Consider the following 16,496-nt stretch of genomic DNA (forward strand, 5'->3'; position numbering starts at 1 on the left):
CTATCCAGGGGGGGGGCGTTACTGTTCCTCTCCACCCACCCAGCCCCCCCCCCCCCCATTCCCCCGTCATTTCCGGAGAAAAATGTTTGAATGAAACCCTAGACTTGTCCTTTCCATGACATACTTAGCTTACATCTTTGTACTTCGGTTTAACATAAACAACATAATCACTTTATGATGGTTTCCATGACAACTAGCCCGGGATGTTTCTCTAGTTAAACCATACATTGTAATCCTTCCGTGTAAAAATATGCAATCTTATCATGTAGTTAGTGCATGTAAGCATGTCATGTAAGCATCGAATGTAAGAATATCAGGTAGAATAATATGTAAGCATTGCAAGTAAGCATTATATGTAAGCAGAGTATATACGCAGAGTATATTAGCATTGCATGTAAGCTTAACACATTGCATGTAAGCATATCGTGTAATAATACGGAATGCATATTTTGACTGTGATTACTAGACTAAAATCTTCAACATTTCAAATTTAGCTTTTTATTTCAGCTACCACTACACCAATGACAACTACCACAACTACCACAACTACCACAACAACACATACAACATCCACACCAACAACTACTACAACAACAGAAACACAAGCGCCTACCACCACTACACCTATACCCACTGCTACAACCACAGAAATACCTTGTACCACCACAGAAATACCTTGTACCACCACAGAAATACCTTGTACCACCACAGAAATACCTTGTACCACCACAGAAATACCTTGTACCACCACAGAAATACCGTGTACCGACACAGACACCCAACCGCCTACAACCACAGAAATACCTTGTACCACCACAGACACGCAACGGCCTACAACCACCACCTTCGGACCCACCACCACAACCACTCCAGCAACTACCCCAACAACCACTCCAACAACTACCCCAACAACCACTCAAACAACTACCCCAACAACCACTCCAGCAACTACCCCAACAACCACTCAAACAACTACCCCAACAACCACTCCAACAACTACCCCAACAACCAGTCGAAGAACTACGTCTACGACAGAAAGGAGTCGCCATGGTATGTTCAAAATATATTAGCTAAACTCACTTTTTTCAAATTCAATTTTAAAACTTCAAAAATGTACACACATGTGCTCTATCATTCAACTAAAAGCTTTAATAAAAGACTATCAAGGGAACTAACCGCATAAAACATTTGAGTGCATGGGCACTGAGGATTGTTGGTCGGTCAATAGCTAGGCTATAGATTTGTTTGGTTAATTTCTTATTTGTCTATAGCTAGGCTATAGGTTTGTTTAGTTAATTTATTATTGGTCTATAGCTAGGCTATAGATTTATGGACGGTTTGTTTAATTTGTTTATTGTTGGTCTATAGCTAAGCTATAGATTTATGGACGGATTGTTTAATTTGTTTATAGTTGGTCTATAGCTAGGCTATAGATTTGTTTAGTTAATTTATTATTGGTCTATAGCTAGGCTATATATTTAAGGACGGTGTATTTGATTTGTTTATTGTTGGTCTATAGCTAGGCTATAGATTTAAGGACGGTGTGTTTAATTTGTTTATTGTTGGTCTATAGCTAAGCTATAGATTTATGGACGGATTGTTTAATTTGTTTATCGTTGGTCTTTAGCTAGGCTATAGATTTAAGGACGATTTGATTTGTTTATTGTTGGTCTATAGCTAGGCTAGAGATTTAAGGACGGTGTGTTTAATTTGTTTATTGTTGGTCTATAGCTAAGCTATAGATTTATGGACGGATTGTTTAATTTGTTTATCGTTGGTCTTTAGCTAGGCTATAGATTTAAGGACGATTTGATTTGTTTATTGTTGGTCTATAGCTAGGCTAGAGATTTAAGGACGGTGTGTTAAATTTGTTTATTGTTGGTCTATAGCTAGGCTATAGATTTCTTGACGGTTTTGATTTGTTTATTGTTGGTCTATAGCTAGGCTATAGATTTAAGGACGGTTTGTTTGATTTGTTTATTATTGGTCTATAGCTAGGCTATAGATTTAAGGACGGTGTGTTTAATTTGTTTATTGTTGGTCTATAGCTAAGCTATAGATTTATGGACGGATTGTTTAATTTGTTTATCGTTGGTCTTTAGCTAGGCTATAGATTTAAGGACGATTTGATTTGTTTATTGTTGGTCTATAGCTAGGCTATAGATTTAAGGACGGTGTGTTTGATTTGTTTATTGTTGGTCTATAGCTAGGCTATAGATTTCTTGACGGTTTTGATTTGTTTCAGATACGGACAGTGGGGAAGACGCGAGTAGACCGTCTCACAGGTACGTCAAGTCAGTCGTGGGAGGGTGGGACGGTGGGTGGGGACTACACCTAGTGACACGAGTGGGTAGGGGGGGGGGGAACTAAACCAAGTGACACAAGTGGGCAGGGGGGAGGGGGTATACTTCTCCAGCCTATTGAAACTTATCAACTCATTTTCACGTAGACAAAATCAGGGCGCCTTAACTAGAGTAAAAGATAAACCAACATTCGAGAGAATGGGTTTCGGTAGCGGGGTATATGGGGCAAAGGGTGACACCTTCAATCATAGTTTTATATATATATATATATATATATATATATATATATATATATATATATATATATATATATATATATATATATATATATATATATATATATATCTTCATCTGTTACTTTATTGTCACTATTGATTGAATGATTTGTTAACTTACCTGGATTATTAAAAAATTGTTTCAGACATTCCCAAAAAGCATCCAAGCCTTCTCTCCCCAAACCTAAGGTAAAAAAAATTGTAATTTGAAATTTGTCTCTAGCCTCCACTGTGTTGAAAATATCAACATGTGTTGTTGTTTTTTCTGTCTAGTCTCCACTGTGTTGAAAATATAAATAAACATGTCTTGTTTTTGTTCTGTTTAGTCTGCACTGTGTTGAAAATATAAATAAACATGTCTTGTTTTTGTTCTGTTTAGTCTGCAATGTGTTGAAAATATAAATAAACATGTCTTGTTTTTGTTCTGTCTAGCCTCCACTGTGTTGAAAATATCAACATGTGTTGTTTTTCTTCTGTCTAGACTCCACTGAGTTGAAAATATCAACATGTCTTGTTTTTGTTATGTCTAGCCTCCACTGTGTTGAAAATATTTATTTTTGTTCCATTTCCTCTCAGGAACGTTTTTTCCAAGTGAAACAGATCAATTCACATTCGATTTCCCAGGCCTTTCAACAAGTCTTCAAACCTAAGCCAAACTCCAGACACGGGTAGGGTGAACTATTGCCTCAATCCTTCAAACCTAAGCCAAACTCCAGACACGGGTAGGGTGAACTATTGCCTCAATCCTTCAAACCTAAGCCAAACTCTAGACACGGGTAGGGTGAACTATTGCCTCAATCCTTCAAACCTAAACCAAACTCCAGACACGGGTAGGGTGAACTATTGCCTCAATCCTTCAAACCTAAGCCAAACCCCAGACACGGGTAGGGTGAACTATTGCCTCAATCCTTCAAACCTAAACCAAACTCCAGACACGGGTAGGGTGAACTATTGCCTCAATCCTTCAAACCTAAGCCAAACCCCAGACACGGGTAGGGTGAACTATTGCCTCAATCCTTCAAACCTAAACCAAACTCCAGACACGGGTAGGGTGAACTATTGCCTCAATCCTTCAAACCTAAGCCAAACCCCAGACACGGGTAGGGTGAACTATTGCCTCAATCCTTCAAACCTAAACCAAACTCCAGACACGGGTAGGGTGAACTATTGCCTCAATCCTTCAAACCTAAACCAAACTCCAGACACGGGTAGGGTGAACTATTGCCTCAATCCTTCAAACCTAAACCAAACTCCAGACACGGGTAGGGTGAACTATTGCCTCAATCCTTCAAACCTAAGCCAAACTTCAGACACGGGTAGGGTGAACTATTGCCTCAATCCTTCAAACCTAAGCCAAACTTCAGACACGGGTAGGGTGAACTATTGCCTCAATCCTTCAAACCTAAGCCAAACTCCAGACACGGGTAGGGTGAACTATTGCCTCAATCCTTCAAACCTAAGCCAAACTTCAGACACGGGTAGGGTGAACTATTGCCTCAATCCTTCAAACCTAAGCCAAACTCCAGACACGGGTAGGGTGAACTATTGCCTCAATCCTTCAAACCTAAGCCAAACTCCAGACACGGGTAGGGTGAACTATTGCCTCAATCCTTCAAACCTAAGCCAAACCCCAGACACGGGTAGGGTGAACTATTGCCTCAATCCTTCAAACCTAAGCCAAACTCCAGACACGGGTAGGGTGAACTATTGCCTCAATCCTTCAAACCTAAGCCAAACTCCAGACACGGGTAGGGTGAACTATTGCCTCAATCCTTCAAACCTAAGCCAAACTCTAGACACGGGTAGGATGAACTATTGCCTCAATCCTTCAAACCTAAGCCAAACTCTAGACACGGGTAGGGTGAACTATTGCCTCAATCCTTCAAACCTAAGCCAAACTCTAGACACGGGTAGGGTGAACTATTGCCTCAATCCTTAAAACCTAAGCCAAACTCTAGACACGGGTAGGGTGAACTATTGCCTCAATCCTTCAAACCTAAGCCAAACTCTAGACACGGGTAGGGTGAACTATTGCCTCAATCCTTCAAACCTAAGCCAAACTCTAGACACGGGTAGGGTGAACTATTGCCTCAATCCTTCTACCAAAAGCTGTATCAACTTTAGATAACTTATCCTTTAAATGCCGACTTGAATTATCTTGCAGGCGTAGCAATCTATATCCTTTAAATAGATTTATGCCGCCTCGAATTATCTTGCGGGCGTAGCAATTTATTCCGGCGCTCGGGGCGAACTATTAATTTTGCGCCCCCACCCCTTTTATATAAAGATATATAAGGTGGTAAAAAAAGGCCCCTCCCCAATATTTCGAAGGTTCGCTATTTACCTGTTACTTCCCCTCTATATTATTGTCTCACAATGTCGAAAGTATATTTAAAAGTCCATAAAGCCAAGTAACATTCTTTTCGTTTTAAACTTCGATTGCGGATAATTCAGAATTGAGCTCAAAATGAGATATTTATTAAAAAAATGTCTATCCCATTTCGCCCCTAGAGCGGCATCCGGGGCTACCGCCCCACCAAACCTCCCATCGCTACGCCTCCCCTGGCTAGGCCTCTGGTTTCTTTTGTTCAGTTCATGGGATAATGAACGAGCTCTAAAAAACTAAATATTTAATCTAGTATCTATTCTTTTCCTGCTTTTAAAAAAATCTTTTTCTGATTTTTGTGTTTTAAATCTTTTCTGGTTTTTGTTTAATCTTTTTTCCGGTTGTCATTTACAATTTCAGCAAAAGACGGTGAGCCTTCATCGATGTATTGTCGTCATCCTCGCTTCATTAATAAACAACAATATGCTTGAATGAACAAAAACAAAAACATCAAATCACGTGACGTTTTTTAAAATGATTTCATCAATAATCAATTGTAGCAAACGTTCGGCGTATAAACAAAAGATCTATTCTTAACGATGTTTTTTTGTGTGTGTTTTTTCATACTGTAAACATACTTTGATTTTTTTTTGTTTCGTTTCAACATTGTCTGCGTTTTCTAATGGGGTTTTCTGGATTAAAAGTGGTTCTAGAAATACAATCTTAGCTTCATTGTTTTACATGCTGTCTTAGATTCATTGTTTTACATGCTGTCTTAGCTTCATTGTTTTACATGCTGTCTTAGCTTCATTGTTTTACATGGGATTTTAGATTCATTATTATAAATATAATCTTTAATTCAGCCGCTAAAATCAATAAACATAATGTTATTTGTGGTCTCTGACAAATTAGGGTACACTGATTTAAATGTGGGTGATCATTAACACATTTGGGTACACTGATGCAAATGTGGGTGATCATTAACACATTTGGGTACACTGATGCAAATGTTGGTGATCTTTAGCACATTTGGGTACACTGATGCAAATGTTGGTGATCTTTAGCACATTTGGGTACACTGATGCAAATGTTGGTGATCTTTAACACATTTGGGTACACTGATGCAAATGTTGGTGATCTTTAGCACATTTGGGTACACTGATGCAAATGTTGCAACTACCCAGCCAACGGAACGTGCTTTATAAGCTTATTCCAGACGACCTTCTTAGTGGGCCTCTCGGGCCTGGCGGTCCATAGGGTAGGTGAAGTAGAGTTCATCTAGATAAGCGTTGAGTTGGTTACAGTGTATGCGTTGACTGTGTTTGATATTATAATGGAAACAGGTAGGTGAAGTACCCAGACAATTTAGTTAGGTTGTTTATATCAGTTATAACATAGAGGACAGCATACAGCTAGGTTGTTTATATCAGGTATAACATAGAGGACAGTATACAGCTAAATTGGTTATGTGAGGTATAACATAGAGGACAGCATACATCTAGGCTGTTTATATGAGGTATAACATAGAGGACAGCATACAGCTAGGCTGTTTATATGAGGTATAACATAGAGGACAGCATACATCTAGGCTGTTTATATGAGGTATAACATAGAGGACAACATACAGCTAGGCTGTTTATATGAGGTATAACATAGAGGACAACCTACAGCTAAATTGGTTATGTGAGGTATAACATAGAGGACAGCATACAGCTAGGCTGTTTTAGGTGGTATAACATAAAGCATAACAGTTTCAATCTAGGTGTATTTAAATTACTAGATTGTAACGGGGTCGGCGTGGTCGAGTCGGTAAAGCTCATGGTTGCTAAACCGAAAAGTCTCGAGCTCGAACCCTCGGGCAGCTGAGGCACGGTAGCTGGGGACAGCCACTCTTCCAAAATCTGCTTCCTTGTAGTTTGTTCTTGGTTGGACAAAGGCTATGGAAGCAAATCCAAAAAGAAAAGCAGGCTAAAACCAGTTGACACGTATCCTTAATTGTGTTGGAGGCGTGGTCGAGTCGGCAAAAGCTCATGGTTGATAAATTCGAAAAATCTCGAGTTCAAACCCATCTGGCAGATAAGGCTCGATCTCTTCCAACACAGGTTCTCACATTACACATTGACCAGATTTAAACAGGTTCTCACATGTATTACACATGTCTCAGGTTTTTTATTTTGTTGTCTTAATATGCTCTACCTTTTCCAATAATCAAAACAAAAACGTTTTTGATCTAATCTGCTTGGAGTTTAATCTTTTTTTTTCCTTTTGTAATAGAAAAAGTTTATTGATGTTTTTACATGTCTGATTGATTCACCTGCACTGTAAACTTTTAAGATAGAACCGTTGTTTTTCTGTTGTTATTTTTAACATATCGTGGATGGCTATATTAGTCATTATTAGCATGCGATCTCACTGTGTCTGCTACCATCTGGTCTGTCTATCCCTATCTGTATCCCTAAATCAGTCATATCCTAATCCCTAATCCTAACCCTATACCTAACACTAATTATCTCTAAAACTGACCTATCCCCTACGTATCATTAACCCATTCTTATTCCGTATCCTATCTCTAACCATATCCAAATTCTCTATCCGAAACCTATCCTAAAGCTAACGTTAATCTTACCTCTAACCCTTTCGCTAACTTTTTTTTGTATCCTGTCCATAACGTTTCACTTTCCTATCCTTATCCTATCCCTAAAAATATCTCTATCGCTATCCGTAAACTATCCTTGCACTATCCTGAAAACCAAGGGGGGTAATTGACAGAGGGTAAATGATTGGGGTGGTGTAAACAACGGGGGAGGGGGTGATAGGGCCGGGGGTAGGGCCCTGCTCCCCTAATGGTTCTCCCCCCCCCCTCCCCACCCACCAACGTTTATTTATCCGCCACGTGAAAGCATAAACCAGCTTATGTCACGTGATAAAACATTGCGTAACCAAAAACTGCTGACGTATGTTTTGTCTAGCTTAACAACGGTTGTTATTTCAAGCTGACGACGAATCAATAACAGACGGTCGTATACAGCATGTTTTGCTGGGCAGCTGGCCATCAAACAATAATTTCCGGCATTATGTTTTGCTGGGCAGCTGCCCATCAAACAACAATGTCCGGCATGTTTTGCCGGGCAGCTGGCCATCAAACAATAATTTCCGGCATGTTTTGCTGGGCAGCTGGCCATCAAACAACAATGTCCGGCATGTTTTGCCGGGCAGCTGGCCATCAAACAACAAACAACCTGTAAGATCAGACCAAAGCGTCAGATCTTTCCATTACAAAATATCTAGTCCCTTTCATTACAAAGGATTTGTGTGCATGTTTAATTGTAACTTGATAGCTGTATAAACAATGAATTTTTAGTGTTTTTGGCACAGCGATACAAGAATATTCGAGGAGTTTGTATCGACAGTATCGATACTTGAGCACATACAATACAAATTTGACAATGTGACATCGATGATTATAATTTTTTAAACCGACATTCAAGCCTTACCATAATCGTAACCGTTGTCTTAAATCTAAACCTACGATTGGCACATATAGTAGTGGAAACGATTACTTCATCTTTTATAAGTATGTTCGATACTGACTAGACGAATACGCATCTATTGCTAATCGACGATAAAATATTTTGTTTTTCGGTTGGTGTATTAGGAAAACTTATAAAATTTTGTTTTCTTGAACTGCGGTTTTTTTTTGTCTAATAATATCATGTGGTCTGTGGTAATTATATTTTAGACCTTATGTTTGGTTACATAAAACCTACAATTGGGCCCTATCTTTGTCCATGTGCTAAATGCTAATTCATCCTTAATTTTAATAGACGCTTACCGCTAATTGAACCTAAAGTTCATTAAGTTTTTGTTTCAAGGTGCGGTTGGACAGTTATAAAATGTTGCTTGTTTTGTTTTGACGCAAATTTTTCCTTAAATTCTGTGATAGTTAGACAATATCATTAGCTTTGCTGGAAAATTCGCTTATTTTCCACTACCCGCATATCTGTTTTCCGATACCCGCCAGTATGTTTTCCGATACCCGCCCGTATGTTTTCCGATACCCGCCAGTATGTTTTCCGATACCCGCCCGTATGTTTTCCGATACCCGCCCGTATGTTTTCCGATACCCGCCAGTATGTTTTCCGATACCCGCCAGTATGTTTTCCGATACCCGCCAGTATGTTTTCCGATACCCGCCCGTATGTTTTCCGATACCCGCCCGTATGTTTTCCGATACCCGCCAGTATGTTTTCCGATACCCGCCAGTATGTTTTCCGATACCCGCCCGTATGTTTTCCGATACCCGCCCGTATGTTTTCCGTTACCCTTCAGTCCGTCACTAGAAAGCTGTATCATTATATTTCTTTTAAATTTAAATCTGTTTGTCAAACTATCTTTAAACCCAACGGCCTACATGCTCAATGTAGATAACTGCAATAATCTACTAGAGTTTGATATATATGAGTGCTTTCCCTTGTGTTGGTCAGGCCGTCAAGAATGACAACAGTAGCTTCCCCTTCATGTAATTAAGTTTTAGATACCAGCAAGGGGTCGTCCATGAATGACGTCACACTCGTATGGAGGGGAGGGGGGGTCCGTAATTTTGTGACATTCTGTGACACATCCCACCCCTACTGAACCAGTGCTACACGTTACAAACTACATCGTTGTATTCACATTCACAAGTACTAGATGGTTTCTTTACTACTACTTTCATCTGTCTTATATTCCAGTAGGCCTAATCTTTGTAAAGCAAACGGCCAAGCTTATAAATTCGCTTGATTTATTACTCTATAGTAAATAAGAGTAAAATAATGTTTCATATGTAAACATTTCATTTTTATTTTATATTTTTATTTTTATTGATATTTTTATAAAGTTTTAACATTAACATATACCTAAACATTTGAATATCTAACAAAACTATTTTTGTTGTTGCCTGTCTCTCGGCGCTTTGCAGCTAGTTTTAAATACCTGTAAATACCTGTTTGTTTGGGGGGGGGGTCATTTAAAATTACGTCACGCTTTTTAGGGGGTATCCCCCCCCCTTCCCCTCCCCACCGTCAGACATCGTCAAAAAGAGCCAGACCACCTCCCTCAAAATTGCTATTGAATTTTTCTTAAAACGTTGATATTTTTTTTTCCAAAATCTAGTCTGAACCCTGCTAACCTAGAGTATTTTGATCAATTCTTATTACAGTTTATTAAAACCGTTTTCTAAATCGCGAAAAAATAACGGCTAAAATTCGTTTTCTGACATTGCTTTTTTATAACCCCCCCCCCCCCCCCCCCCACCCCTCATCGGATGGTCACCCACTTATCTATGGATATAAACATATATATATATATATATATATATATATATATATATATATATATATATATATATATATATGTGTGTGTGTGTGTGTGTGTATGTATGTATATAATAATGTTTGTATATTTATATACCTATATATAGATATTTTCGGGAGGGGGGGAGTGACACTATTAAGTGCCGCACCGGGTGACACCCGACCTAACGACTCCACTGCCCAACGTACCTCAATATCATTGTCCTTAATTCAATTTTCATGCAGTCTCTTTTATACCACGATACATAACTGAAAACTTTTTACACAAACCACTGTACAAAAAGTTATTTCCCTTAAATAAAACGACGGTTCCTTTAGATAATATAGCACTGTGTTGTTTAGTTTTAGAGCCTTATACCTCTAGTAGTCTAGTAGGCTCTCTTCCTCTTCCCCCCCCCCCCCTCCCACCCCCTCTCTCTCTCTGTCACGAATTGTTTAGCTAGTGAAGATTATACTTCAACACATTTTAAAAGTATGAAATGTAAAATGCTAAAAGATTTTCATACATTATTTATTCAATATAAAAATATACTCATGCAAGGAAAAGCATTTGAAAGTGGATGAAAAGTTGAACGTATTTTATGGGGGAAAAAAAACTATTCAAGAAAAAAAAATATTAAAAATATTTTTGTTACAAGTAAATATTTAATTTTTAAAATTAAATTTCTGTGAGATTAATCTTGTTCTAAAGCATTTTTAGACAAATACATGTTTATATATAATTCAAAACAATCTAGTTGTAAAAAGCCAATAGTAAAAATAAAATATCACAGCCAAAAAATAAAGCACATTTTAAATGTTTGGACCAGAACAAAGAAAATTGTAAACAAATTATTTTTTTAAAAATGCTTGTGTTAACAGTTGCAGACATAAAAATAGCTTTTTGTGGAGTTGAGATAGTTTCAAATTGTTAACTTCAGTTAAAAATTGTTAACTGCAGTTAAATGTTGTGTGGAAGTTGTATGACTTTGTAGTATCGTATGGAGCTTCACCTGTGGAACTTGTAGGAAGTGCAACTATCTTTAAATTCTGTTGCTTTATTTAAATCCTAAAATTTAACACAATTTTAGCACAATATGTCATTATTGGATATGCCATTGCCACAAAATTTAATTGATATATATATATTCAGTATATATTTAGCAGCAGTTTGATTAAAATGATGTTCATAAAATGAGAAAAGTTCTGTAAAAACTGTTCACAACTATTTCAGCAGTATCATAATTTTGTAAAATACATGTTAGTTAAAATATTTGTATCATACTTCGAACATTCGAGGTACAATCTTTAATACTTATACTGAGTTAGGAGCAGATTAAACCCTTAAACTGAAAACAGTGAGTTACAACTTCCTTATTTTTTTTAATGAAGAAAAACTACAAAATTCTGTAAAAATTCATCTTAATATTATACATCTTAATTTTAATATAAAGTTGAATTTTTAGGTTAAAAAAAGCCCAAAATCATTATTCAGTAAGGAACCCAAAAAAAAACTTGTATTAGTCAGAATGGCATAGAATTACATTTCAGATTACCAAAATTTAAAAAATTATAAAAATGAAATGTTCGTCTAATTTTGTAATCGTGAGACTTAAAATCTGCCTTACTTAGATATAGCCATTTACTTTCTAAAATAAAAAGTTTTAATAATACAGAACTGAATGTATATGTTTATAAGTAAAGTTTAATGAACGGGTGCACAATTTTAATGAATCTCCAGTAGTTTTTGAGATAAATGTTCCTAAACAGTAACATTTTGCTAATAAGTGACACTTTGAGAAAAACGAGTTATGGTATATATAGTTGTATTAAGTACTTAGTCTAATTAATTAAAAAAATATTTAAAATACTACCATTATTTAATCAACCGAAATTGTTAAACAAAACTGCTAAGAATTGAATGAAGTTTTAAAAACAATAAATGTTGAAAAAAAGTTAATTTCTGATTTAAATGCGTATGTTGGGGGCTCAACCAGTGTGCATGATAAATACTTCACTAAGAAACAATAAGAAAAGATGACTGAAATATTAGAACTTTGGACTCAACTTTGGAAATAGATGACTGAAATATTAGAACTTTGGAGTAAACTTTGGAAAAAAGATTACTGAAATATAAGAAATTTTGAATCAACCTTGGAAATAGATGACTGAAATATAACAACTTTGGAGTAAACTTTGGAAACAGATGACTGAAATATAAGAACTTTGGAGTAAACTTTGGAAAAAGATGACTGAAATATAAGAACTTTGGAGTAAACTTTGGAACAAGATGACTGAAATATAAGAACTTTTGACTAAACTTTGGAAATTGACTGAAATATTAGAACTTTGGACTCAACTTTGGAAAAAGATGACTGAAAATATAAAAACGTTTGACTTAGAACTCAAGGAATGTTAACTTAACACAAAGCTTCGCCAGCTGGGTTGTTGTTGTCTAGAGGGGTGACTGGTGTCTAGAGGGGTGACTGGTGTCTAGAGGGGTGACTGGTGTCTAGAGGGGTGACTGGTGTCTAGAGGGGTGGCTGGTGTCTAGAGGGGTGACTGGTGTCTAGAGGGGTGACTGGTGTCTAGAGGGGTGACTGGTGTCTAGAGGGGTGACTGGTGTCTAGAGGGGTGACTGGTGTCTAGAGGGGTGACTGGTGTCTAGAGGGGTGTCTAGAGGGGTGACTGGTGTATAGAGGGTCGACTGGTGTCTAGAGGGGTGACTGGTGTCTAGAGGGGTGACTGGTGTCTAGAGGGGTGTCTAGAGGGGTGACTGGTGTATAGAGGGTCGACTGGTGTCTAGAGGGGTGACTGGTGTCTAGAGGGGTGTCTAGAGGGGTGACTGGTGTATAGAGGGTCGACTGGTGTCTAGAGGGGTGACTGGTGTCTAGAGGGGTGGCTGGTGTCTAGAGGGGTGGCTGGTGTCTAGAGGGGTGACGTGTGTTTAGAGGGGTGACTGGTGTCTAGAGGGTTGACTGGTGTCTAGAGGGGTGACTGGTGTCTAGAGGGGTGACTGGTGTCTAGAGGGGTGACTGGTGTCTAGAGGGGTGACTGGTGTCTAGAGGGGTGACTGGTGTCTAGAGGGGTGACTGGTGTCTAGAGGGGTGACTGGTGTCTAGAGGGTTGACTGGTGTCTAGAGGGGTGTCTAGAGGGGTGACTGGTGTCTAGAGGGGTGACTGGTGTCTAGAGGGGTGACTGGTGTCTAGAGGGGTGACTGGTGTCTAGAGGGGTGACTGGTGTCTAGAGGTGTGACTGGTGTCTATAGAATGACTGGTGTCTAGAGGGGTGACTGGTGTCTAGAGGGGTGACTGGTGTCTAGAGGGGTGACTGGTGTCTAGAGGGGTGACTGGTGTCTAGAGGTGTGACTGGTGTCTATAGAATGACTGGTGTCTAGAGGGGTGACTGGTGTCTAGAGGGGTGACTGGTGTCTAGAGGGGTGACTGGTGTCTAGAGGGGTGGCTGGTGTCTAGAGGGGTGGCTGGTGTCTAGAGGGGTGACTGGTGTCTAGAGGGGTGACTGGTGTCTAGAGGGGTGACTGGTGTCTAGATAGAGGGGTGACTGGTGTCTAGAAGGGTGACTGGTGTCTAGAGGGGTGACTGGTGTCTAGAGGGGTGACTGGTGTCTAGAGGGGTGACTGGTGTCTAGAGGGGTGACTGGTGTCTAGAGGGGTGGCTGGTGTCTAGAGGGGTGACTGGTGTCTAGAGGGGTGACTGGTGTCTAGAGGGGTGACTGGTGTCTAGAGGGGTAAGTGGTGTCTAGAGGGGTGGCTGGTGTTTAGGTAGAGAAAGGACGGTTTCTATATATATTTTTAAAAAAGGTTCCGTAACTCATTTTGTAAGCTTACTTACTAGTTTAAAAAAAATTAATTTTCATTTGAAAATATCAATGTTAAGTCAAAATATAAAATTGGTAAAGATTGAAAGCATGATATGTTACACAGCTACAGAATATTTCAGTGATACAAACTTTTAAAAAGCTTGTAACAACATGATATATTACATGATACGTCAGTGTTACAAAGTTAAATAAAACTTGTAACAACATATCTTACAGGATACATCAGTGTTACAAAGTTAAAGTAAATAAAACTTGTAACAACATGCTATGTTACATGATATGTCAGTGTTACAAAGTTAAAGCGTGTGTCTGTGGTATGAGACCACCTGTCGTTCCAATCCAAAAATAATTCAAAAACTTGAAGCCAAGTTACAAATAAATAACACGGTGATGTGGCACATAGTGGCGTTAGGGCAGGCGTGACACTGGTCAGTGGCATTGTCTTGTGGTCAGTGGCATTGTTTTATGGCCAGTGGCATTGTCTTGTGGTCAGTGGCATTGTTTTATGGCCAGTGGCATTGTTTGATGGCCAGGGCCATTATCTTATGGCCAGTGGCATTAACTGGCCATGATCCTCAAAGACTCACACTGTCAGGTTATTTATAAAACCATTAAAATAACAACAACTTAATTAAGATAATTAAAATATTAATAAAGCATAGCTTGTCGGATTTAAATATCAATAACATATAATCAAATCAAATACTTTAAAATGAATAACAACAACACACACATCATTTAAATATTAATTGCTTCAAATTCAAATAAAGGATCAAATTTAAAGGCGGCGTAGCAAAACATTTAAAAGTATAACAGATAAATTAGACTAGAACCAAAGTTTTTGAAATGTTTTTAAAATTATTTAAATGTAGATTTACAACCACAACAGATCACTGTTATAGAAAGAATAGTTCAAAAGTCATTCGGGTGAACTAGTATTTCAAAAAGTCATTCGGGTAAACTGGTAGTTCAGAAGTCATTCGGGTAAACTATTAGTTCAAAAAGTCATTCGGGTAAACTAGTAGTTATTTGGGTATAGATCTAGCAGTACTGTATCTCGACCCAACATTTGATCTAATAAAAACAAGCAGCAAAAGGCTCCACCTTGTCGTCTGCTGCTGTAGTCAGCAATAGGCTTGAAAAGTCTGTGTAATCAAACTATTTTTTTAATCTTTAAAAAAAATATGGCTAGCTATAAAATTTATAGTTACATTTTAAAAACATAAAGCTGTTTGAGAACCATTTTCATATTTTTGTATTGAATATAAGCCGTTGAAAAGCCGTTTAGAATTTTATCAATTCAAATATTAAAAAAAAAAAAAAAAAACCCGCCCCAACCTCTCCTTGAAGTCAACCGGAATGGCCAGAGAGAGTAAAACATTGCAAGGCAAAACAAATGTTTTCCATGATAGTGGTCTACGGTGTATAGCCTAGTATTGTATTCATATAAAATAATATAAATTTCATATAAAATAATATAAATTCCCTATCACCACAACACCCTGACTCTACTAATCCAAATTAAGAATAAAAGTATTTGTTAAATTACTATTATATTACTATTATATTGCTAGCAATTATTTCTTTGACTATTTCTAGCCTTAATGAAACCGGAAGTCATTTTGTACTTATTACACAAATGTCATAAAATATTCAATTTTGGTTGAAAAATATGCTTTCTGGCAACAACCATTTTTTGGAGCCAGCTTTTCAAGCCCATTGTAAGAATTCTGGTTACAGCTTTTAGAACTTAATCTCTCCGTTATTATTTAAAGTGAATGTTACATTTTTTAAATTTAAAAACTTCCATATTAAAAAAAAAATATAAATACATTTTTTAAAATTAAATATCTCCATTTTTTTTTCAAAAAAAATAGTACTTTTACATTCTTAAATTTAATATTTCCTATATTTTCAAAATTCTTATTAGTAAAAAACTTATATGTCTGCATATAAATATTTTTCATACAATCGTTGCTAATTTCTTTTTAAATCTCTATATGTATTATATTTTAAAAAGTTTTTACATTTTTAAATAATCAACTATCTTAAAACTTAAAAAAATTTCAAAGAAAATGGCTAGCTCAGCGAAGTTTGATCTACCACGAATGTGCCAGTTGGTCCAATCAAATTTGCTGTTGCATGGATTCAAACGCTGGTGACAAATCAACCAATCAGCTTGTCGTATCATCTGCTCCTGACCCATGTCAAATCTGCAGCACCAAGACGCTGAATGCAGCTGGAAGGTTGGGTAGATGATATACATTAAATTGTATAGATTAGAAGCACTAAAAATCAATACCTGATTTAAGCATTTTTTTTTACTACAGCGGTATTCAAACTGCGAAGTTCACCAATTTTTTACCGAACAGTTTTTCTTCAGTAGAACATTGCTACATATAAAGTCAACCATTTATTTTG

General features: G+C 37.5%; 2 protein-coding genes across 2 annotated transcripts in view; one reads left to right on the forward strand and one right to left on the reverse strand.

Moving 5' to 3' along the window:
• The first annotated feature begins 284 nt into the window (after positions 1-284).
• On the forward strand, positions 285-3,250 carry LOC131949682 (integumentary mucin C.1-like). The gene is made up of 6 exons (XM_059311541.1): positions 285-291; positions 532-654; positions 760-1,050; positions 2,246-2,285; positions 2,725-2,767; positions 3,155-3,250. Exons 1-6 carry the CDS (start codon positions 285-287, stop codon positions 3,248-3,250), a joined length of 600 nt encoding a protein of 199 aa, XP_059167524.1.
• A 12,863-nt stretch (positions 3,251-16,113) lies between these two features.
• The window catches only part of LOC131949677 (uncharacterized), a 12,470-nt gene continuing 12,087 nt past the window's right edge, over positions 16,114-16,496 (reverse strand). Inside the window, exon 9 of the mRNA XM_059311537.1 lies at positions 16,114-16,314. Coding sequence (XP_059167520.1) covers positions 16,283-16,314 — 32 coding nt within the window. The 3' untranslated portion in view covers positions 16,114-16,282. The remainder of the gene's footprint in view (positions 16,315-16,496) is intronic.

Source organism: Physella acuta, unplaced genomic scaffold (assembly GCF_028476545.2).
Source record: "Physella acuta isolate Inbredline_101_S28 unplaced genomic scaffold, ASM2847654v3 ptg000709l, whole genome shotgun sequence".
NCBI classification, from domain to species: Eukaryota; Metazoa; Mollusca; class Gastropoda; family Physidae; genus Physella; species Physella acuta.

Coding starts and splice junctions, on each gene's coding strand:
- LOC131949682 (XM_059311541.1), top strand. Junction 1,051..2,245: donor GACAGAAAGGAGTCGCCATG/GTATGTTCAAAA, acceptor GATTTGTTTCAG/ATACGGACAGTGGGGAAGAC. Junction 2,768..3,154: donor CTTCTCTCCCCAAACCTAAG/GTAAAAAAAATT, acceptor ATTTCCTCTCAG/GAACGTTTTTTCCAAGTGAA.